Here is a 23,262-nt window from a genome sequence, read left to right as displayed (position 1 = left end):
AGGGCCCTCAACAGCGTGCAGTCCATCTCCTGTGCCACGACCTTCACCTCCTCCCCTTCCTCCCAGAACAAGGATAGAGTCCCCCCTGTTCTCACATTTCACCCCATCAAGAGTTTAGGAGTCAGGAGATAATGACGCAGCTTTATAAGACCCTCGTCAGACCCCACTTGGAGTACTGTGCTCAGTTCTGGTCGCCTCATTACAGGAGGGATGTGGAAATGATTGAAAGGGTGCAGAGAAAATTTACAAGGATGTTGCCTGGATTGGTTGGCATGCCTTACGAGGATAGGCTGAGGGAGCTCGGTCTTTTCTCCTTGGAGAGATGAAGGATGAGAGGTGACCTGATAGAGGTGTACAAGATGTTGAGAGGTATAGATCGGGTGGATTCTCGGAGGCTTTTTCCCAGGGCTGAAATGGCTGCTACGAGAGGGCACAGGTTTAAGGTGCTGGGGAGTAGGTACAGAGGAGATGTCAGGGGTAAGTTTTTCACTCAGAGGGTGGTGGGTGAGTGGAATCGGCTGCTGTCAATGGTGGTGGAGGCAAACTCAATAGGGTCTTTTAAGAGACTTCTAGATGAGTACATGGGATAGCATTGAGGGTTATAGGTAAGCCTATATATAAGCCTAGGTAGGTAGGGACATGACCGGCGCAACTTGTGGGCCAAAGGGCCTGTTTGTGCTGTATTTTTCTGTGTTCTATGTTCTATGCAACCTCCGCCATTTTCGCCATCTCCAGCGTGATACCACCAAGCACATCTTCTCTTCACTGCCTCTGTCAGTACTCTGCAGAGACCGTTCTCTCCAGGATAATCTAGTCCACTATACCCAACACCTTTCCCATCACCCATGGTACCTTCCCATGCAATCGCAGAAGGTGTAACATCTGCCCCTTTACCTCTTCCATGCTCACCATCCAAGGTACAAAACACTCATTCCAGGTTAAGCAGCGTTTCACTTTCAATTTGGTCTATTGCATTCGCTGCTCCCAATATGATCTCCTCTATATTGGAGAGACCAAGCGTAGACTGGGTGATCGGTTTGCTGAGCACCTTCGGTCTGTGCTCAATCAGGACCCTGGCCTTCCGGTTGCTGCCATTTTAACACACGATCCTGCTCCCATGCCCACATGTCTGTCCTTGGCCTGCTGCAATGTTCCAGTGAAGCTCAATGCAAACTGCAGGAACAGCATCTTATCTTCCGGCTCGGCACTTTACAGCCTTCCGGTCTCAACATGGAATTTAACAACTTCAGATGATTTGCTCTACGCTACCTCGACCCCTTTGTTTTCATTTCATTTAATTTTTAACTGTTCCTTACCTTTTATTTTTTTATTGTCTTTATTTTTCTTTCCACCCCCCACTCTTTCCTCCTATTTTAGCCCCCCTTTCCTTACCTTTTCTCCTCCTTTGCTTCCCCTTCCCCCCTTTTCTCAATTTTACCCCACATCTTCATCTATCACAGCTTCTCTGCTGTTTGGCCATTCACACCTTTTATTCGCTCTATGGACCGCCATCAGCAGCCTTTTCCCCTGGTTTTTGTGGCTATGCCTCATTTTTCATTCCCTCACACTACAGTATAAATATCTGCCACGTTCTATGCCTTTTAGCTTTGACAAAGGGTCATCTGGACTCAAAACGTCAGCTCTTTTCTCTCCTTACAGATGCTGCCAGACCTGCTGAGATTTTCCAGCATTTTCTCTTTTGGCCGGAGAGCTTGACGTCCGTGGTAGGGAAGTTGTTGGAGAGGATTCTTAGAGATAGGATGTATGCGCATTTAGAAAGGAATAAACTCATTAACGATAGTCAGCATGGTTTTGTGAGAGGGAGGTCATGCCTCACTAACCTGGTGGAGTTTTTTGAAGAAGTGACTAGAATGGTTGATAAGGGCTGTGGATGTCGTCTATGTGGACTTTAGTAAAGCGTTTGACAAAGTCCCTCATGGTGGTCGGTGCAAAAGGTTGGATCTCATGGGATAAAGGGAGAACTGGCTTGGTCACAGAATAAGAAGTCTCACAACACCAGGTTAAAGTTCAACAGGTTTATTTGGTCGCAAATACCATATTTGCTACCAAATAAACCTGTTGGACTTTAACCTGGTGTTGTGAGACTTCTTACTGTGTTCACCCCAGTCCAACGCCGGCATCTCCACATCTTGGTCACAGAAGACAGAGGGTGGTAGTGGAAGGGTCTTTTTCCGGCTGGATGCTTGTGACTAGTGGTGTTCCGCAGGGCTCTGTATTGGGACCTCTGCTGTTTGTGATAAACGATCTGGAAGAAGGTGTAACTGGGGTGATCAGTAAGTTTGCGGACAACACAAAAATGGCTGGGACTTGCAGATAGTGAGGAACATTGTCAGAGGCTACAGAAGGATATAGATAGGCTGGAAATTTGGGCAAAGAAATGGCAGATGGAGATCAATCCAGATAAATGCGAAGTGATGCATTTTGGTAGAACTAATGTAGGGGGGAGCTATACGATAAATGGCAGAACCATAAAGGGTGTAGATACGCAGAGGGACCTGGGTGTGCAAGTCCACAGATCCTTGAAGGTGATGTCACAGGTGGAGAAGGTGGTGAAGAAGGCATATGGCATGCTTGCCTTTATAGGACAGGGCATAGAGTATAAAAGTTGGGGTCTGATGTTGCAGTTGTATAGAACGTTGGTTCGGCCGCATTTGGAATACTGCGCCCAGTTCTGGTCGCCACACTACCAGAAGGACGTGGAGGCTTTGGAGAGAGTGCAGAGGAGGTTTACCAGGATGTTGCCTGGTATGGAAGGGCTTAGTTATGAGGGTAAACTGGGGTTGTTCTCACTGGAAAGACGGAGGATGAGCGGTGACCTAATAGAGGTGTATAAAATTATGAAAGGCATAGATAGGGTGAACGGTGGGAAGCTTTTTCCCAGGTCGGTGGTGACGTTCACGAGGGGTCATAGGTTCAAGGTGAAGGGGGGGAGGTTTAACACGGATATCAGAAGGACGTATTTTACACAGAGGGTGGTGGGGGCCTGGAATGCGCTGCTGGGCAAGGTGGTGGAGGCGGACACACTGGGAACGTTTAAGACTTATCTAAATAGCCCCATGAACGGAGTGGGAATGGAGGGATACAAAAGAATGGACTAGTTTGGACCAGGGAGCAGCGTGGGCTTGGAGGGCCGAAGGGCCTGTTCCTGTGCTGTATTGTTCTTTGTTCTTTGTTACTGTGTACAATTTTGGTCCCTTTACTTGAATTGGAGGCAGTTCAGAGAAGATTCATTTGCCTGATTCCTGGGATGAAGTGGTTGTCTTATGAGGAAAGATTGGGCTCAGAGAGTTTAGAAGAATGAGAGATGATCTTATTGAAACATAAGATTCTGAGGAGCCTTGACTGGTGGAGATTGAGAACATATTTCTCGTAGGAAAATCTAGAACTCAGGGGCACCGTTTAAAAATAAAAGGTATCCCATTTAATACAGAACACAGAACATAGAAAAGCTACAGCACAAACAGGTCCTTCGGCCCACAAGTTGCGCCGAACATGTCCCTACCTACTAGGCTTACCTATAACCCTCTATCTTACTAACTTCCATGAACTTATCCAAAAGTCTCTTAAAAGACCCTATCGAATCCGACTCCACCGCCACTACCGGCAGCCGATTCCACGCACCCACCACCCTCCGAGTGAAAAACTTACCCCCAACATCTTCTCTGTACCTACTCCCCAGCACCCTAAACCTGTGACCTCTTGTGGCAACCATTTCAGCCATGGGTAAAAGCCTCTGAGAATCCACTCTAGCAATATCTCTCAACATCTTATACACCTCTGTCAGGTCACCTCTCATCCTTCGCCTCTCCAAGGAGAAAAGACCTAGCTCTCTCAACCTATCCTCATAAGGCATGCCACCTAATCCAGGCAACATCCTTGTAAATCTCCTCTGCACCCTTTCTATGGCTTCCACATCCTTTCTGTAATGAGGTGACCAGAACTGGGCACAGTATTCCAGGTGGGGTCTGACTAGGGTCCTATACAGCTGCAGCATTATCTCCCCATTTCTAAACTCAATTCCTCTATTGATGAAGGCCAATATTCCATACGCCTTCTTAACCACAGCCTCTACCTGCGACGCCGCTTTGAGCGCCCTGTGAACCCGGACCCCAAGATCCTTCTGATCTTCCACATTGCCAAGCGTCTTACCCTTAATATTATATTCTTTCATCCTATTCGACCTGCCAAAATGAGCCACCCACACTTATCTGGGTTGAAGTCCATCTGCCACTTCTCCGCCCAGTCTTGCATCTTATCTATGTCTTGTTGCAACTGCTGACATCCCTCTACACTATCCACAACACCACCAACCTTTGTGTCATCAGCAAACTTGCCAACCCATCCTTCCACTTCCTCATCCAGGTCATTTATAAAAATCACAAAGAGCAAGGGTCCCAGAACAGATCCCTGGGGCACTCCACTGGTGACCGACCTCCATGCTGAAAAAGACCCATTTACAACCAATCTTTGCCTTCTGTGGGCAAGCCAGTTCTGAATCCACAAGGCAATGTCCCCTTGTATCCCATGCCCCTTCACTTCCTCAATAAGCCTTGCATAGGGCACCTTATCAAATGCCTTGCTGAAATCCATATAAACTACATCTACCGCTCTTCCCTCATCTATGTGTCTAGTTACATTTTCAAAAAATTCAATTAGGCTCGTAAGGCATGATCTGCCTTGGACAAAGCCATGCTGGCTATTTCTGATCATACTATTCCTCTCCAGATGTTCATAAATCCTGCCTCTCAGGATCTTCTCCATCAACTTACCAACCACTGAGGTTAGACTCACCGGTCTATAATTTCCTGGGCTATCTCTTCTCCCTTTCTTGAATAACGGAACCACATCCACAATCCTCCAATCCTCCGGAACCTCTCCCGTCTCCATTGATGACGCAAAGATCATCGCCAGAGGCTCAGCAATCTCTTCCCTCGCCTTCCACAGTAACCTGGGGTACATCCCCATCCGGTCCCAGCGATTTATCTAACTTGATGCTTTTCAAAAGCTCCAACACATCCTCTTTCCTAATGTCCACATGCTCAATCTTCTCAGTCCACTGCAAGTCTGCACTGCAACTACCAAGATCCTTTTCCACTGTGAATACTGAAGCAAAGTATTCATTGAGTACCTCTGCTATTTCTACCGGTTCTATACAGACTTTCCCACTGTCACATTTGATAGGTCCTACTCCTTCACATCTTATCTTCTTGCTCTTAACATACTTGTAGAATGCCTTGGGGTTTTCCTCTTTCCTGTCTGCCAAGGCCTTCTCATGACCCCTTCTTGCTCTTCTAATTTCCCTCTTAAGTTCCTTCCTACTAGTCGTATACTAGTGAGAAGTGAGGAGGGCGGCACGGTAGCACAGTGGTTAGCACTGCTGCTTCACAGCTCCAGGGTCCCGGGTTCGATTCCCGGCTCGGGTCACTGTCTGTGTGGAGTTTGCACATTCTCCTCGTGTCTGCGTGGGTTTCCTCCGGGTGCTCCGGTTTCCTCCCACAGTCCAAAGATGTGCAGGTTAGGTTGATTGGCCAGGTTAAAAAATTGCCCCTTAGAGTCCTGGGAGGTGTAGGTTAGAGGGATTAGCGGGTAAAATATGTGGGGGTAGGGCCTGGGTGGGATTGTGGTCGGTGCAGACTCGATGGGCCGAATGGCCTCCTTCTGCACTGTAGGGTTTCTATGAATCTCTTCTCTCAGAGGGTTGTTACTCTTTGGAATTTTCTCCCCCAGAGAGTGGTGGAGACTGGATTAAATCTGAGTTGGACAGATTTCTGATCTGTAAGAGAGTTCTGGGTTATGAGGAAAGTGGAGTTAAGGCCACAATCAGATTAACCATTGTCGTATGGAATGGCAGAGCAGACTCGGTGGGCTGAATGGCCTCTTGCTGCTCTATCTCTTATGATTTTATGACCACACTTGGGAATACTGTGTACAATTCAGATCTCCAATTTACAAAAAGACTATCGAGGCACAGAAGAAGTTTAAAAAAAAATTATATGGATGATATTCAACCGAGTTGTTATAACTATATTGATTTGATTTGATTACTATGAAAAGTCTTTCAACTCCTACATTGTGGACCTAAATACAGCTTGCCACATACGTTACTTTAACTATTAAAACAAGTTTTAATATTCACCCTTTCTGCCTGATTAATCTTCTTTCCAAGATCAATAATGGAACAGATCTGCAAACCAAGAGACACAAGACACAATAAAATGTCAGCTTTTAATAAATTAGTCACTCACTTCATTTAGTCAGTTAGCACACGGGTTCAGCCTCTGTCCATTTGTCATCTTCCTCCACATTCAGCATGGAGACAGAGCTGGTGTTTGATCTTCCCTGCTGGAAGTTGGGATTTAGGGTTGGGAAAGGGACAGATATGGTGACGCTGCCCTGGCTACTGGGGCGTGATTCTATAAATAAAACATAATCAAGCCTTTTGCCACTGGTACACAACACTGAAATAAAACAGATTTATCCTTTCGAATACTGAACATATTTTCTTTACAAAAGGATATAAAGATCAGGAAACATACACAAGGCATGGAGCTGGTTAACAAGATATGGGAAGGGATTTTTAATATGCTGTTTGTGATTAATAAGATTACAGTTGGGGCTGTGTCATTGTGTTTGTTCACTGCTGCACCCCTGCAACCAGGGCAGTATCACCATGTCTGCTCCCCCCCTCCCCACCCTCCATCATGCCCCACTCCCCAAATTCCACTTTTATCCCAACCACGGTGGCACAGTGGTTAGCACTGTTGTCTCACAGCACCAGGGATCCGGATTCGATTCCCGGCTTGGGTGACTGGTTTAGATTTAGGGGGATCTGAGGACAAAGTTTTGGGCGGCATGGTAGCACAGTGGTTAGCACTGCTGCTTCACAGCTCCAGGGACCTGGGTTCGATTCCCGGCTTGGGTCACTGTCTGTGTGGAGTTTGCACATTCTCCCCGTGTCTGCGTGGGTTTCCTCCGGGTGCTCCGGTTTCCTCCCACAGTCCAAAGATGTGTGGGTTAGGTTGATTGGCCATGCTAAAAATTGCCCTTAGTGTCCTGGGATGCGTAGGTTAGAGGGATTAGTGGGTGGATATGGGGGTAGGGCCTGGGTGGGATTGTGGTCGGTGCAGACTCGATGGGCCGAATGGCCTCTTTCTGTGCTGTAGGGTTTCTAAGATTTCTAAGATTCCAGCAGGGAAGATCAAACACCAGCTTAATCTCCATGCTGAATGTGGAGAAAGATGACAGACTGACAGAGGTTGAACCCATGTGAGCAATGCTGGTTTCTGAGCTTCGTTACATAATGTAACTGGAGGGAGAAACCAACTCACCTTTACTCCATCGTCATTTGTTTCAAAAATGCAGCAGTTCAGTAAAGCTTTCTTCTCTGTGTCAGAATCAGGAACACGTGCCACAAACCCAATTAATCTCTTGTTATCTTGATGAGTAGCATACAGTGTGACATCACCAAGGGCAAACTGAAAAACGCAGACAGGATGAAATACCAATATTACACATCAGCCTCACTACAGCTTTGTAATATTATCTTTTTCCAATCTTGCTTACAGGTGTCATCTCTTTTGTGAACATCTCACATTTAATTACATTAATCTAAAGCAGATTTATTTTGATAAACACATCCACACAGTCTTGATAGCAGGAAACTGTGTTTCAGATCAGAACAGAAGGCTAAGGTGCTGGTTTACTCATTCAAACAGGCGGCAAATCCTTTATTTGAAGAGTATATGATGAAGCTCCATGCACAAAGGTTAATGACTCAGAAAGCATTTGGAAGCAGAGTTATGTGCAGGAACATTCAATCGCAGTAACAGTAGAGAGAATGCTTGTACAGAAGGTAAAACAGGAAAAAGATTTTGTTACTCACACTTGCTTTTGTAATTTGGGTTTGTGGATCGATGAATCTGTAACCAAATATAATTATTTATCTACCATCACTAAACTATAGTTGACAGTCCTAATCATTACCCCTATTGCTTTTGATTTTACACATAAATGCCTTGAGGATAAATTAAATGTTCACATAAGAAATTCACATCCCCAATTTAAACTGTGCTGGCTGCACAATTACTATTCAATCTCACTTAAAAAAGAAAACTTTACAATCGCACGTTCTAAATTTTATTTTTAAAATGTTACATTTGAAGAAAAATTATGAAAAATCATTTCAGAATGTTAATCTGTAATAAAATCTAGCATTTAGTTCTAACAATTGTTGTCCACCAGTTACTCCCAGTAACAATATTTTCATACTGTCATTAAAAATTATTTGAAGCCTCCAGCTGGCTTGGATTTGATATATTTTGTCAGGAATGGGTCAGTATCGGCTGTGTCTCTGGGCAATGTAACTAGGTGGGGGGTGAGGGAAGATCAGTCTAGGTGCTGTAATGAGAAGTGCTTGATATTTTAGCCTGGAATGGTAACTGTCAATTGAAAGTCAATTCAACTATTTGACCATTTGCAGTATGTGTAATTTATATGCTACTGATGCATCTTAGGAAACTAGACAAATGATCGAGGGCCTCGTGTAGTCGCTCACCATATCGATTTAGTTGCATCACAATTTTATTCAATTAAAATGTATACATTTTGAAAAACTGCATGGGGAAAATACACAAATTCACAACCTGTTGTTACTTGAGATACTGGTAAGAGTTATAAGTTATCTGTAAACTTCAAAAATGATATGAAGCTGAGATACCGAGAATGTCTTCCCTTAATTTAAAAAGCATATTTCAAAAGTTGAATCTTGACAGCAAACAGAAGCCTTTGATTAACACGACCATTGTGGAAAAGGAAACTTTCAAATGACTGATTTTAATATTTAAATTAATCATTGTCCTACTTACAGCTGTAAATAAGACAGACATTAATACACCTTCAGCATCAAGGCAACAACAACTGGCATAGTCCCGATAACATCATAAAACATCCCAATGCTTTAGAGAATAAAATGAGACACCTCACCACATAAGGAGATATGAGGTAAGCTAATCCAAAACTCAGTCAAAGAGTTAGATTTAAAGGAGTGTCTTGAAGAAGAAAAAGAAAGCTAGAGAGGCAAAGAGATTTAGGGGAAGAATTCAGAAACTTTAGGGCCGAGAAGGCAATTTTATTAGAATAAAGCAGGATCTGGTCAAAGTAGAATGAGAACAGCCTCTTGTGGGAAAATCTGCAGCAGAGCAGTTGGGGAGAATACAGGCCCAATATGTTCCCTTTTGGGTGAAATGTAGGAGCAACAAGCTCAGAGAACCCTGGATGTCTAGGAATATTCAGGACTGGATAAGATACAAAAGAGAAGCTTGTAGCAGGTACAAAGGGAGCAAATCAGCAGAGGCCATAAAGGAGAATTGGAGTATAGAAAGTGCAGGGGGGAACTTAAGAAAGCAATTAGGAGAGTAAGGAGGGACCATGAAAGAGCACTGGCGGGTAGGATTAGAGAGAATCCCAAGATATTCCCTAAGTATATTAAGGGGAAGAGGATAATCAGGGAAAGAGTAGGGCTGGCCTGTGACCAGCCTGAGAGATCAGTGCTGGGTCCACTATTATTTGTCATTTATATTAATGATTTGGATGAGAATATAGGAGGCATGGTTAGTAAGTTTGCAGATGCGACCAAGATTGGTGGCATAGTGGACAGTGAAGAAAGTTATCTCCAATTGCAAGGGGATCTTGATCAATTGGGACAGCGGGGTGACGAATGGCAGATGGAGTTTAATTTAGACAAATGCGAGGTGATGCATTTTGGTAGATTGAACCAGGGCAGGACTTACTCAGTTAATGGTAGGGCGTTGGGGAGAGTTACAGAACAAAGAGATCGAGGGGTACATGTTCATAGCCCCTTGAAAGTGGAGTCACAGGTGGACATAGTGAAGAAGGCAGTCGGCATGCTTAGTTTCATCAGTCAGAACATTGAATACAGGAGTTGGAATGTCTTGTTGAAGTTGTACAAGACATTGGTAAGGCCACACTTGGAATACTGTGTGCAATTCTGGTCACCCTATTATAGAAAGGATATTATTAAACTAAAAAGAGTGCAGAAAAGATTTACTAGGATGCTACCGGGACTTGATGGATTGAGTTATAAGGAGAGGCTGGATAGACTGGGACTTTTTTCTCTGGAGCGTAGGAGGCTGAGGGGTGATCTTATAGAGGTCTATAAAATAATGAGGGGCACAGATCAGCTAGATAGTCAATATCTTTTCCCAAAGGTAGGGGAGCCTAAAACTAGAGGGCATAGGTTTAAGGTGAGAGGGGAGAGATACAAAAGTGTCCAGAGGGGCAATTTTTTCACACAGAGGGTGGTGAGTGTCTGGAACAAGCTGCCAGAGGTAGTAGTAGAGGCGGGTACAATTTTGTCTTTTAAAGGGCATTTAGATAGTTACATGGGTACGATGGGTATAGAGGGATATGGGCCAAATGTGGGCAATTGGCATTAGCTTTGGGGTTTTAAAAAAAAAGGGTGGCATGGACAAGTTGGGCCAAAGGGCCTGTTTCCATGCTGTAAACCTCCATGACTCTATGACTCATTAGGAGGCAATCTGTGTGAGGAGCTGGGGTGTTAAAGGAATATTTCACATCGGTCTTCACGTGGGAGGAGGATGATGTAGGTACAAAATTCAGGGATAGGGAGTTTTTTAACAGGGTATTAAGTAGACATACAGGGACACTTGCCTTTATCAGTCGTGATATAGGTTCTAAGAACAGGGTGTTATATTGGAGCTGTACAAAACTGGTTAGGCCACAGCTGAAGTACTGTGTGCAGTTCTGGTCGCCTCATTATAAGAAGGATGTGATTGCACTGGAGAGGGTGCAGAGGAGAGCCACCAGGATGTTGCCTGGGGCGGAGCAATTGAGCAATGGAGATAGGCTAGATACACTTGGATTGTTTTCTTTAGAGCAGAGAAGGCTGAGGAAGAACCTGACTGAGGTGGCTAAGGTTATGAAGGGTATGGACAGGGTGGATATGAAGCACCGTTGAGGGTCCTTAACGAGGGGGCATAATTTAACGGTGGGGGACAGAAGATTTAGAAGGGATCTGAGGAAAGATTTTTTCACCCAGAGGCTGATGCGAGTCTGGAATGCACTGCCTGGGAAGGTAGCAGAGGCAGGAAACATTAACCTTTTTAAAAAGTACGTTAATGAGAAGTGCTGGAAAATGGGATTAGTGTAGATTTAGTTTTGTCAGTGCAGCCTCGATGGGCCAAAGGGCCTCTTCTGTGCTATCTGACTCTATGAGATAACTAAAGGTGCCATGATGGGTGGATGAATAGTGTAGTGATTAAAATCAGGGTTACTCAAAAGGCTAGAATTGAAAAGTGAGGTTGTGAGGCTGGAGGGAAGTGACAGATTGATATAGGAGGAAGTTATTCACCATACTGAAACCATACAGGCTCTCTGTACCCATTTCACTGCTCTATTTCTGTCACCCTGCAGCTTCATTTTCTTCAAGTGACATCCAATTCTCTTTTCAGTTCCTTGATCATCTGTGTTTCCACTTGGTTCCAGGTCATTACCACACCCTGCATAAAACTGTTCTTCCTCATAGTTCTCCTGCACTGTGTTTTAATCTGTACACCTTGTATGATCAGTTTTTCTATCTCATCTATGTTATAATTTTGTATTCCTTCATCAAATCTCCCCTCCATCTCTTTTTCTAGCCTCAGCTTCCCCAACCTAAACTTGTAGCTAAAATCCCTCAAATCTGGAAACATTCTGGTGTACCCTCTCAAAGATTCTCACATATTTCTAAAACTAAATTCTTTAGTTGTAGCCGAACTGCAGTTTGATAAAGGTTCAGCAAAAACTTTTGTTCTCAATTCACTATTAGATTTCTTGGAGACTATTTATATCAATGAGCTCCAGTTCATAGAATCATAGAATCCCTACAGTGCAGAAGGAGACCATTTGGCCCATTGAGTCTGCACCGATCACAATCCCACCCAGGCCCTATCCCCATACCCCCGCGTATTTACCCTGCTAGTCCCCCTGACACTAAGGGTTAATTTAACATGGCCAGTCAACCTAACCCACATATCTTTGGACTGTGGGAGGAAACTGGAGCACCTAGAGAAAACACACGCAGACTCGGGGAGAACGTGCAGACTCCACACAGACAGTGACCCCAGGCGGGAATTGAACCCGGATCCCTGTGAGGCAGCAGTGCTAACCACTGCGCCATTGTGTTCTGCTCTTCCCCACAAGAGGAAACATTCTCTCTGCAGCCACTCCATCAAAATCTTTCAGAATTTGAAAGACCATTAGGTCACTCATCAGCATTCTTTTTACAAGAGAACCATGACGCACTCTGTCAATTCTTTGCAGCGTCGAGGGAGTGCTTGAAGTGGGAGATGCTATTTCAGATGAGACTTTAAACTGAGGTCCCTTCAGCCCTCTCAGATGTATTTTGAAGGATAGGGGTGTTATCTCTCATGCCCTGACCAATATTTATCACTCAAATCACCGACTAAAACAGATTCTCTGGTCATTATCACACTGAGGGTGGTGGGGGCTTGCTGTGTGCAAATTGGCTGCTGTATTTCCTGCAGTGCTTAACTGGTTGTGAAGTTCTATGGGACATACTGAGGTTGTGAGAGGCACTATATAAATGCAAGTTTTGTTTTGCCCCCTTGACATTCAATGGCATTACCATCACTGAATTCCCCCACAATGGTTACCATTGACCATAAACCTAACTAGACCAGTCATATGAATACTGTGGCTACAAGGGCCTGAAAAGTGCATTAAGAGGAAAGATTTGCTAGACTAGATTGTTTTCCATCAAACATAGGAGGCTGAGGGGTGACATAATTAAAGTACGCAATTATGAGGGGCCTAGAAAGGGTAGACAGGAAAAGCTTGTTTAGCTGAGTGGTCAATTACTGGGGCATAGATTGGTAGAATCATTAGAGGGCACATGAGGAAAAATGTTTTCACCCAGAGGGTGATGGGCATCTGGAATTCACTGCCTGAACTGGTGGTTCAGGTTGAAGTGTTCAAATCATTTAAAAGGTACTTGGATCTGCATCTGAAATGCTGTAACCTGCAAATGGGTCAGGTGCGGAAAGTGGGATTAAAATGAGGGGCTCATTTCTGTCTCTCTCTTTTTTGACTGGCACAGACATGATCGGCTGAATGGCCTCTGTGTCGTAACATTTCTCTGGTTGTAATAGCAAGTCAGACACTGGGAATTCTGGGAAGAGTAACTCATCTGCTGTCTACCCAAAGTCTGTTCACCATTTACAAGTCAGAAGTGTGATTAAGTACTCTCCACTTGCCTGGATGAGTGCAGCTCCAACAACACGCAAGAAGCTCAACATCATGCAAGACAAAGCAACTGCTTGATTAACACATCCACAAGCATTCAGTCCCTCCACCACTGACACACACCAGGCATTCTTCTGAGCCCCTTCTACTTGGTGGTCATAGATAGAAGTTTCAGGGATGTAGTAACTCTGAAGAATGAAAATCGATGGGTGACGGTGAGAGGGGCTGGGAGGAAGCAGTCAGTACAGGGATCCCCTGTGGTCGTTCCCCTCGGCAACAAGTATACCGCTTTGGAGACTGTTGAGGGGGATGACCTACCAGTGGTAAGCCGCGGTGACCGGATCTCCAGCACTGAGTCCGTCCCTGTGGCTCAGAAGGGAAGGGGGGAGAGCAGGAGAGCAATAGTTATTGTTTATATAAATAATATAATTTTTATACAAAACAATAGTTTCGTCAGTCAGAACTTTGAATACAGGAGTTGGAATGTCTTGTTGAAGTTGTACAAGACATTGGTAAGGCCACACTTGGAATACTGTGTGCATTTCTGGTCACCTTATTATAGAAAGGATATTATTAAACCAGAAAAAGTGCAGAAAAGATTTACTAGGATGCTACCGGGGCTTGATGGAGTTATAAGGAGAGGCTGGATAGACTGGGACTTTTTTCTCTGGAGCGTAGGAGGTTGAGGGGTGATCTAATAGAGTCTATAAAATAATGAGGGGCACAAATCAGCGAGATAGTCAATATCTTTTCCCAAAGGTAGGGGAGTCTAAAACTAGAGGGCTTAGGTTTAAGGTGAGAGGGGAGAGATACAAAAATGTCCAGAGGGGCAATTTTTTCACACAGAGGGTGGTGAGTGTCTGGAACAAGCTGCCAGAGGCAGTAGTAGAGGCGGGTACAATTTTGTCTTTTAAAAAGCATTTAGATAGTTACATGGGTAAGATGGGTATAGAGGGATATGGGCCAAATGCGGGCAATTGGGATTAGCTTAGGGGTTTTAAAAAAGAAAGGGCAGCATGGACAAGTTGGGCCGAAGGGCCTGTTTCCATGCTGTAAACCTCTATGACTCTATTGGGGACTCGATAGTTAGAGGGACAGATAGGAGATTCTGTGGCAGCGAAAGAAATTCACGGATGGTATGTTGCCTCCCGGGTGCCAGGGTCCGTGACGTCTCGGACCGTGTTTTCAGGATCCTTAAGGGGGAGGGGGAACAGTCACAAGTCGTGGTACACATCGGTACCAACGACATAGGCAAGAGAAGGGATGGGGATTTAAAACAGGAATTTAGGGAGCTAGGGTGGAAGCTGAGAGCCAGGACAAACCATGTTGTCATCTCTGGTTTGTTGCCGGCGCCACGTGCTAGCGAGCTGAGGAACAGGGAGAGAGTGCAGATAAACACGTGGCTGCAGGGATGGTGTAGGAGGGAGGGTTTCAGATACATGGACGATTGGAGCACATTCTGGGGAAGGTGGGACCTGTACAAACAGGAGGGTTTACACCTGAACCAGAGGGGCACCAATATCCTGGGAGGGAAGTCTGCTACGGCTCTTCGGGGGGGTTTAAACTAATTTGTCAGGGGGATGGGAAAAGGAGCTGTAGTCCAGAAGCCAGTGTTGAGTGTAGTGAGGTACTGAGGAGGGTATCAAGGTCGCAGGAGTGTACCGGCAGACAGGAAGGTGGGTTGAAGTGTGTCTACTTCAAGGTGCATCCGGAATAAGGTAGGTGAACTTGGAGCGTGGATTGGTACTTGGGACTACGATGTTGTGGCCATTACGGAGACATGGTTAGAACAGGGACAAGAATGGTTGTTGGAGGTTCCGGGGTATAGATGTTTCGGTAAGAGTAGGGAAGGTGGTAAAAGAGGTCGAGGAGTAGCATTGTTAATCAAGGATAGTTTAACGGCTGCAGAAAGGCAGTTTGAGGGGGATCTGCACACTGAGGTAATATGGGCTGAAGTTAGAAATAGGACAGGAGCGGTCACGTTGTTGGGGGTTTTCTATAGGACCCCAAATAGTAATAGAGATGTGGAGGAAGAAATTGCAAAGCAGATTATGGATAGGTGTGGAGGTCACAGGGTAGTTGTCATGGGTGACTTTAACTTTCCAAATATTGATTGGAACCTTTATAGGTCGAATAGTTCGGATGGGGCAGTTTTTGTACAGTGTGTGCAGGAGGGTTTCCTGACACAATATGTGGATAGGCCAACAAGAGGTGGGGTTACATTGGACTTGGTACTGGGAAATGCACCGGGCCAAGTGTTAGATTTGGTTGTGGGAGAGCACTTTGGAGATAGTGACCACAATTCGGCGTCTTTCGTTATTGCAATGGAGACGGATAGGGCCGTACGGGAGGGCAAGGTTTACAATTGGGGGAGGGGTAATTATGATGCGATTAGGCAAGAATTAGTGAGCGTAAGATGGGAACAGAAACTGTCAGGGAAAGGCACAAATGAAAAGTGTGGCTTGTTCAAGGAACAAATACTGCGTGTCCTTGAGGGGCATGTCCCTGTCAGGCAGGGAGGAAATGGCTGAGTGAGGGAACCATGGTTCACAAAAGAGGTTGAATGCCTTGTCAAGAGGAAAAAGGAAGCGTATGTAAGGATGAGAAAACAAGGTTTAGTTGGGTCGCTTGAGGGTTACAAGGTAGCAAGGAATGAGCTAAGAAAGGGCTTAGGAGAGCTAGGAGGGGGCATGAGAAGTCCCCAAATTTGATGAAATGAGAAGGGATCTGGGAAGTGTGGATTGGCACAGGCTGTTCTCTGGTAAGGATGTAAATGGAAAGTGGGAGGCCTTCAAAGGAGAAATTTTGAGAGTGCAGAGTTTGTATGTTCCTGTCAGGATTAAAGGCAAAGTAAATAGGAATAAGGAACCTTATAAGGACATATTTTACACAGAGGGTCGTGGGGGCCTGGAATGTGTTGCCGGGCAAGGTGGTGGAGGCGGACACACTGGGAACGTTTAAGACTTATCTAGACAGCTATATGAACGGAGTGGGAATGGAGGGATACAAAAGAGTGGTCTAGTTTGGACCAGGGAGCGGCACGGGCTAATTGTTCTTTGTTTCTCGTTTCAAGGCTTCATTCTATGATCATCTTGCTGGTGCCAGTACAGAGCGAGACTGCGGATAGTTGGGAATCTGTCTCGGGGGCAGGGAATTCAGATGGTGTTCATGGGAGTGGAAATGAATAGGGTTGGGAAGCATTTTCCGATCAGGGCCAGTGTGATCTCCTGGACTCGTTTTGATCGCCTCAGGGGGTCGGAGAGGAATTTCCCAGATTTTTTTTCCCCATATTGGCCCTGGGGTTTTCACTCTGGGTTTTCGCCTCTCCCTGGAGATCACATGGTCTGGAATGGGGGGGTGGGGGTGAGTTAATAGGTTGTGATGAACAAAGCATCGTAGCTGTGAGGGACAGCTCGGTGGATAGGATATTAGTATGTAGATAGACTGGAAAATTGGGCGGGGATCCTGGATTCAGGATTCAATCCTGGACCGGGGAGCGGCGCGGGCTTGGAGGGCCGAAGGGCCTGTTCCTGTGCTGTATTGTTCTTTGTTCTTTGGTTCTCGAGGGAGATTGTAACACTGATGAAGAGGAAGAGAGAGTTGTATGAAATGCACAGGCAGCAAGGAACAGATCAGATGCTCGAGGAGTATAAAAAGTGCAAGAAGCTACTTAAGAGGGAAGTCAGGAGGGCTAAAAGAAGACATGAGGTTGCTTTGGCAGACAGAGTGAAGGAAAATCCAAAGAGCTTCTATAGGTATGTTAGGAGCAAAAGGATAGTGAGGGATAAAATTGGTCCTCTTGAAGACCAGAGTGGTAGACTGTGTATGGAACCAAAAGAGATGGGGAGATACTAAATGGTTTTTTTGCATCTGTATTTACTGAGGAAACGGGCATGGAGTCTACGGAAATAGGGCAAACAGGTAGGGAGGTCATGGAACCTTTACAGATTAAAGGGGAGGAGGTGGTTGCTGTCTTGAGGCAAATCAGAGTGGATAAATCCCCAGGACCGGACAGGGTATTCCCACGGACCTTGAGGGAAGCTAGTGTTGAACTTGCAGGGGCCCTGGCAGACATATTTAAAATGTCAGTATTCACGGGGAGGTGCCGGATGATTGGAGGGTGGCTTATGTTGTTCCGTTGTTTAAAAAAGGTTCCAAAAGAAATCCGGGAAATTATAGGCCAGTAAGTTTCACGTCGGTGGTGGGCAAGTTATTGGAAGGTGTGATAAGGGATAGGATCTACATATATTTGGATAGACAGGTACTTATTAGGGAGAGTCAACATGGCTTTGTGTGTGGTAGGTCATGTTTGACCAATCTATTGGAGTTTTTTGAGGAGGCTACCAGGAAAGTGGATGAAGGGAAGGCGGTGGATGTTGTCCACCTGGATTTCAGCAAGGCCTTTGACAAGGTCCCTCATGGGAGCTTAGTTAGGAACGTTCTGTCGCTGGGTATACATAGAACATTACAGCGCAGTACAGGCCCTTCGGCCCTCGATGTTGCGCCGACCAGTGGCACCAATCTAAAGCCCCTCTAATCTACACTATTCCAATATCATTCATATGTTTATCCAATAACCACTTGAACGCTCTCAACGTTGACGAGTCCACCACTGCTGCAGGCAGGGCATTCCACGCCCTTACTACTCTCTGAGTAAAGAACCTACCTCTAACATCTGTCCTATATCTCTCACCCCTCAATTTAAAGCTATGTCCCCTCGTGCTAGCCAACACCATCCGAGGAAAAAGGCTCTCACTATCCACCCTATCTAATCCTCTGATCATCTTGTATGCCTCTATTAAGTCACCCTTTAACCTTCTTCTCTCTAACGAAAACAACCTCAAGACCCTCAGCCTTTCCTCATATGATTTTCCCACCATACCAGGCAACATCCTGGTAAATCTCCTCTGCACCCTTTCCAACACTTCCACATCTTTCCTATAATACGGCGACCAGAACTGTACGCAATACTCCAAATGCGGCCGCACCAGAGTTTTGTACAGTTGCAGCATGACCTCCTGGCTCCGAAACTCAATCCCTCTACCAGTAAAAGCTAACACACCGTACGCCTTCTTAACAACCCTATCAACCTGGGTGCCAACTTTCAGGGATCTATGCACATGGACACCCAGATCCCTCTGTTCATCCACACTACCAGGTATCTTACCATTAGCCCAGTACTCTGTATTCCTGTTACTCCTTCCAAAGTGAATCACCTCACACTTTTCCGCATTAAACTCCATTTGCCACCTCTCAGCCCAGCTCTGCAGCTTATCTATGTCCCTCTGTAACCTGCCACTTCCCTCCGCACTGTCTACAACTCCACCGACTTTAGTGTCATCCGCAAATTTACTAATCCATCCTTCCACGCCCTCATCCAAGTCATTAATAAAAATGACAAACAGCAGTGGCCCCAAAACAGATCCGTGCGGTACACCACTAGTAACTGAACTCCAGGATGAATATTTCCCATCAACCACCACCCTTTGTTTTCTTACAGCTAGCCAATTCCTGATCCAAACCACTAAATCACCCTCAATCCCATGTGTCCGTATTTTCTGTAAAAGCTTACCATGGGGAACCTTGTCAAACGCTTTGCTGAAATCCATATACACCACATCAACCGCTTTACCCTCATCCACCTCTTTGGTCACCTTCTCAAAGAACTTAATAAGGTTTGTGAGGCACGACCTACCCTTCACAAAACCGTATTGACTATCCCTAATCAAATTATTCCTTTCTAGGTGATGATAAATCCCATCCGGCCCAGGGGACTTATCTATTTTTACCCTTTCCAGAATTGCTAACACCTCCTCCTTATGAACATCAATCCCATCCAGTCCAACAGCCTGCATCTCAGTACTCCCCTCAACAACACTGTCCCTCTCCAGTGTGAATACTGACGAAAAATATTCATTTAGTGCCTCTCCTATCTCTTCAGACTGCACGCACAACTTCCCACTCCTGTCCTTGACTGGCCCTAATCTTACCCGAGTCATTCTTTTACTCCTGACATACCTATAGAAAGCTTTAGAGTTTTCCTTGATCCTACCCGCCAAAGACTTCTCATGTCCCCTCCTGGTTCTTCTTAACTCTTTCTTCAGGTCCTTCCTGGCTAACTTGTAACTCTCAAGCTCCCTAACTGAGCCTTCACGTCTCATCTTAACATAAGTCTCCTTCTTCCTCTTCACAAGAGATTCAACCTCCTTAGTAAACCACGGTTCCCTCACACGTCTGCTTCCTCCCTGCCTGACAGGTACATATTTATCAAGGACGCGTAGTAGCTGTTCCTTGAACAAGTTCCACATTTCAATTGTGCCCATCCCCTGCAGTTTCCTTCCCCAACCTATGCCAGCTAAATCTCGCCTAATCGCATCATAATTTCCTTTCCCCCAGCCATAACTCTTGCCCTTTGGTATATACCTATCCCTTTCCATCGCTAAAGTAAACGTAATCGAATTGTGGTGTATATGGATTTCAGTAAAGCATTTGATAAGGTTCCCCTTGGTTGGCTAATGCAGAAAATATGGAGGCATGGGATTGAGGGTGATTTTGCGGTTTGGATCAGAAATTGGCTAGCTGTAAGAAGACAGAGGGTGGTAGTTGATGGGAAATGTTCATCCTGGAGTTCAGTTACTAGTGGTGTACCACAAGGATCTGTTTTGGGGCCACTGCTGTTTGTCATTTTTATAAAATGGGGGTGAGGGTGTAGAAGGCTGGGTTAGTAAATTTGCGGATGACACTAAAGTCGGTGGAGTTGTGGACAGTGCGGAAGGATGTTGCAGGTTACAGAGGGACATAGATAAGCTGCAGAGCTGGGCTGAGAGGTGGCAAATGGAGTTTCATGTGGAAAAGTGTGAGGTGATTCACTTTGGAAGGAGTAACAAGAATACAGAGTACTGGGCTAATGGTAAGATACTTGGTAGTGTGGATGAGCAGAGAGTTCTCAGTGTCTATGTGCATAGATCCCTGAAAGTTGGCACCCAGGTTGATAGGGTTGTTAAGAAGGTGTACAGTGTGTTAGCTTTTATTGGTAGAGGGATTGAGTTTCAGAGCCATGATGTCATGTTGCAGCTGTACAAAACTCTGGTGCGGCCGCACTTGGAGTATTGCGTACAGTTCTGGTCACCGCATTATAAGAAGGATGTGGAAGCATTGGAAAGGGTGCAGAGGAGATTTACCAGGATGTTGCCTGGTATGGTGGGAAGGTCTTATGAGAAAGGCTGAGTGACTTGAGGCTGTTTTTGTTAGAGAGAAGAAGGTTAAGAGGTGACTTAATAGAGGCATACAAGATGATCAGAGGATTAGGTTGGGTGGACAGTGAGAGCCTTTTTCCTCGGATGGTGATGGCTAGCATGAGGGGGCATAGCTTTAAATTGAGGGGTGATAGATATAGGACAGATGTCAGAGGTTGGTTCTTTACTCAGAGAGTAGTAAGGGCGTGCAATGCCCTGCCTGCAACAGTAGTGGACTCGTCAACGTTAAGGGCATTTAAAGGGTCATTGGATAAACATATGGATGATATTGGAATAGTGTAGGTTAGATGGGCTTTAGATTGGTTTCACAGGTCGGCGCAACATTGAGGGCCGAAGGGCCTGTACTGCGCTGTAATGTTCTATGCTCTAGTGGACAGTGAGGAAGGTTTTCAAAGCTTGCAGATGGATTTGGACCAACTAGAAAAATGGGCTGAAAAATGGCAAATGGAATTTAACGCAGACAAGTGTGAGATATTGCACTTTGGAAGGACAAAGCAAAGTAGAAGGTACAGGGTAAATGGTAGGACTCTGAAGAGTGCAGTTGAACTGAGGGATCTGGGAATACAGGTACAGAATTCCCTAAAAGTGACGTCACAGGTGGATAGGGTCGTAAAGAGTGCCTTTGGTACATTGGCCTTTATAAATCGGAGTATCGAGTATAAAAGTTGGAGTGTTATGGTAAGGTTATATAAGGCATTGGTGAGGCCGAATTTGGAGTATTGTGTACAGTTTTGGTCACCTAGTTACAGGAAGGATGTAAATAAGGTTGAAAGAGTGCAGAGAAGGTTCACAAGGATGTTACCGGGACTTGAGAAGCTGAGTTACAGAGAGAGATTGAATAGGTTGGGACTTTATTCCCTGGAGCGTAGAAGATTGAGGGGAGATTTGATAGGGGTGTATAAGATTTTGATGGGTATAGATAGAGTGAATGCAAGCAGGCTTTATCCGCTGAGGCTAGGGAAGAAAAAAACCAGAGGGCATGGGTTAAGGGTGAAAGGAGAAAAGTTTAAAGGGAATATTAGGGGGGGCTTCTTCACGCAGAGAGTGGTGGGAGTGTGGAATGAGCTGCCGGATAAAGTGGTAAATGCTTTTAACATTTAAGAAAAACTTGGACAGCTTCAGTAAATTTGGGTCAGTAAATTTGCTGATGACACCAAGATTGGTGGAGTAGTGGATGAGATGGAGGGCTGTTGTAGGCTGCGGAGAGACATTGATAGGATGCAGAGCTGGGCCGAAAAATGGCAGATGGAGTTTAACCCTGATAAGTGCGAGGTGATTCATTTTGGTAGGACAAATTTGAATGCGGATTACAGGGTCAAAGGTAGGGTTCTGAGGAATGTGGAGGAACAGAGAGATCTTGGGGTTCATATCCACAGATCTCTGAAGGTTGCCACTCAAGTGGATAGAGCCGTGAAGAAGGCCTATTGTGTGTTGGCGTTTATTAACAGGGGGTTGGAGTTTAAGAGCCGTGGGGTTATGCTGCAACTGTACAGGACCTTGGTGAGACCACATTTGGAATATTGCGTGCAGTTCTGCTCACCTCACTATAAGAAGGATGTGGAAGCATTGGAGGGAGTGCAGAGGAGATTTACCAGGATACTGCCTGGTTTGGAGGGTAGGTCTTATGAGGAAAGGTTGAGGGAGTTGGGGCCTTTTTCTTTGGAGCAGAGGAGAATGAGGGGCCACTTAATAGAGGTTTATAAGATGATAAGGGGGATAGATAGAGTGGACGTTCAGAGACTATTTCCTCGGGTGAATGTAGCTGTTACTAGGGTGCATAACTATAAGGTTCATGGTTGGAGATATAGGAGGGATGTCCGAGGGTAGGTTCTTTACTCAGAGAGTGGTTGGGGTGTGGAATGTTCTGCCTGCTGTGATAGTGGAGTCGGACACTTTAGGAACTTTCAAGTGGTTATTGGATAGGCACATGGAGCATACCAGAATGATGGGGAGTGGGATAGTTTGCTCTTGGTTTCGGACAAAGCTCGGCACAACATCGAGGGCCGAAGGGCCTGTACTGTGCTGTACTGTTCTATGTTCTACTTAAGGTCTGCCAACCGCAGCCCTTTTCTGGTTGGAGTCTGCTTTTTGTTCCTCCTTGTTCTCAGCTGGGACCTCTTCCTGATCCCTCGCCTTCTGCCTGGGGCTCTTCTCGAGTATGGTGTCCTGCTCTGGGTCACATGACTGGGGTCTTTGCACCGTTTCTATCTTTCACTTTTTACGCAGGCACATTGTTGTCAGGATGGCTGAGCTTGTTAACTGCTGGGTTGTACAAGTGCTGCCTGCTCCTGTCAAGCCCTCCTGAGTTCCTAACCCCCATTCCATGATCTTATCACAGTGGCCCAGTCTCCATTTTCTTGTTTCTTTCACAATTTGTGCAATGTTTTGAAGCCCATGTAGTAAACATTAAGGGGCAAATTTTACCATTCTGTCCACCACGGGAATCGGAGTGGGTGAGGGGTGGACCATGGAAAGGTCCATTAACCTCGGGTGGAATTTTCAGGTTTTGGGGCGAGAGTGGGAGGAAAATCCCGCCTAAAAGTCTGAATACTAGATGCAAAAGTATGTGTTAATATAACTGTCTTAAATGTCAATAAACATGATGACATTTGAAGCCTTGAAAAATCCCTTTATCTTTCGAATCAAAGTTGAATATAATGTTTTATTGAACCTTACACAAAGTGCATAGTCTGATATAAAATAG

General features: G+C 45.3%; 1 protein-coding gene across 1 annotated transcript in view; it reads right to left on the bottom strand.

Annotated features, from left to right (window-relative positions):
* The window catches only part of appl2 (adaptor protein, phosphotyrosine interaction, PH domain and leucine zipper containing 2), a 230,723-nt gene that overhangs the window by 5,265 nt on the left and 202,196 nt on the right, over positions 1-23,262 (bottom strand). The window contains exons 18-20 of the mRNA XM_078235147.1: positions 7,904-7,940; positions 7,350-7,496; positions 6,158-6,205 (exon numbers count right to left, since the gene is read on the bottom strand). Of these exons, the coding sequence (XP_078091273.1) occupies positions 6,158-6,205; positions 7,350-7,496; positions 7,904-7,940 (232 nt within the window). The remainder of the gene's footprint in view (positions 1-6,157; positions 6,206-7,349; positions 7,497-7,903; positions 7,941-23,262) is intronic.

This window comes from Mustelus asterias, chromosome 19 (genome assembly GCF_964213995.1).
Source record: "Mustelus asterias chromosome 19, sMusAst1.hap1.1, whole genome shotgun sequence".
NCBI classification, from domain to species: domain Eukaryota; kingdom Metazoa; phylum Chordata; class Chondrichthyes; order Carcharhiniformes; family Triakidae; genus Mustelus; species Mustelus asterias.
Note: the sequence above shows the minus strand (reverse complement) of the source record. Positions and strands in the feature narration are given on the sequence as shown.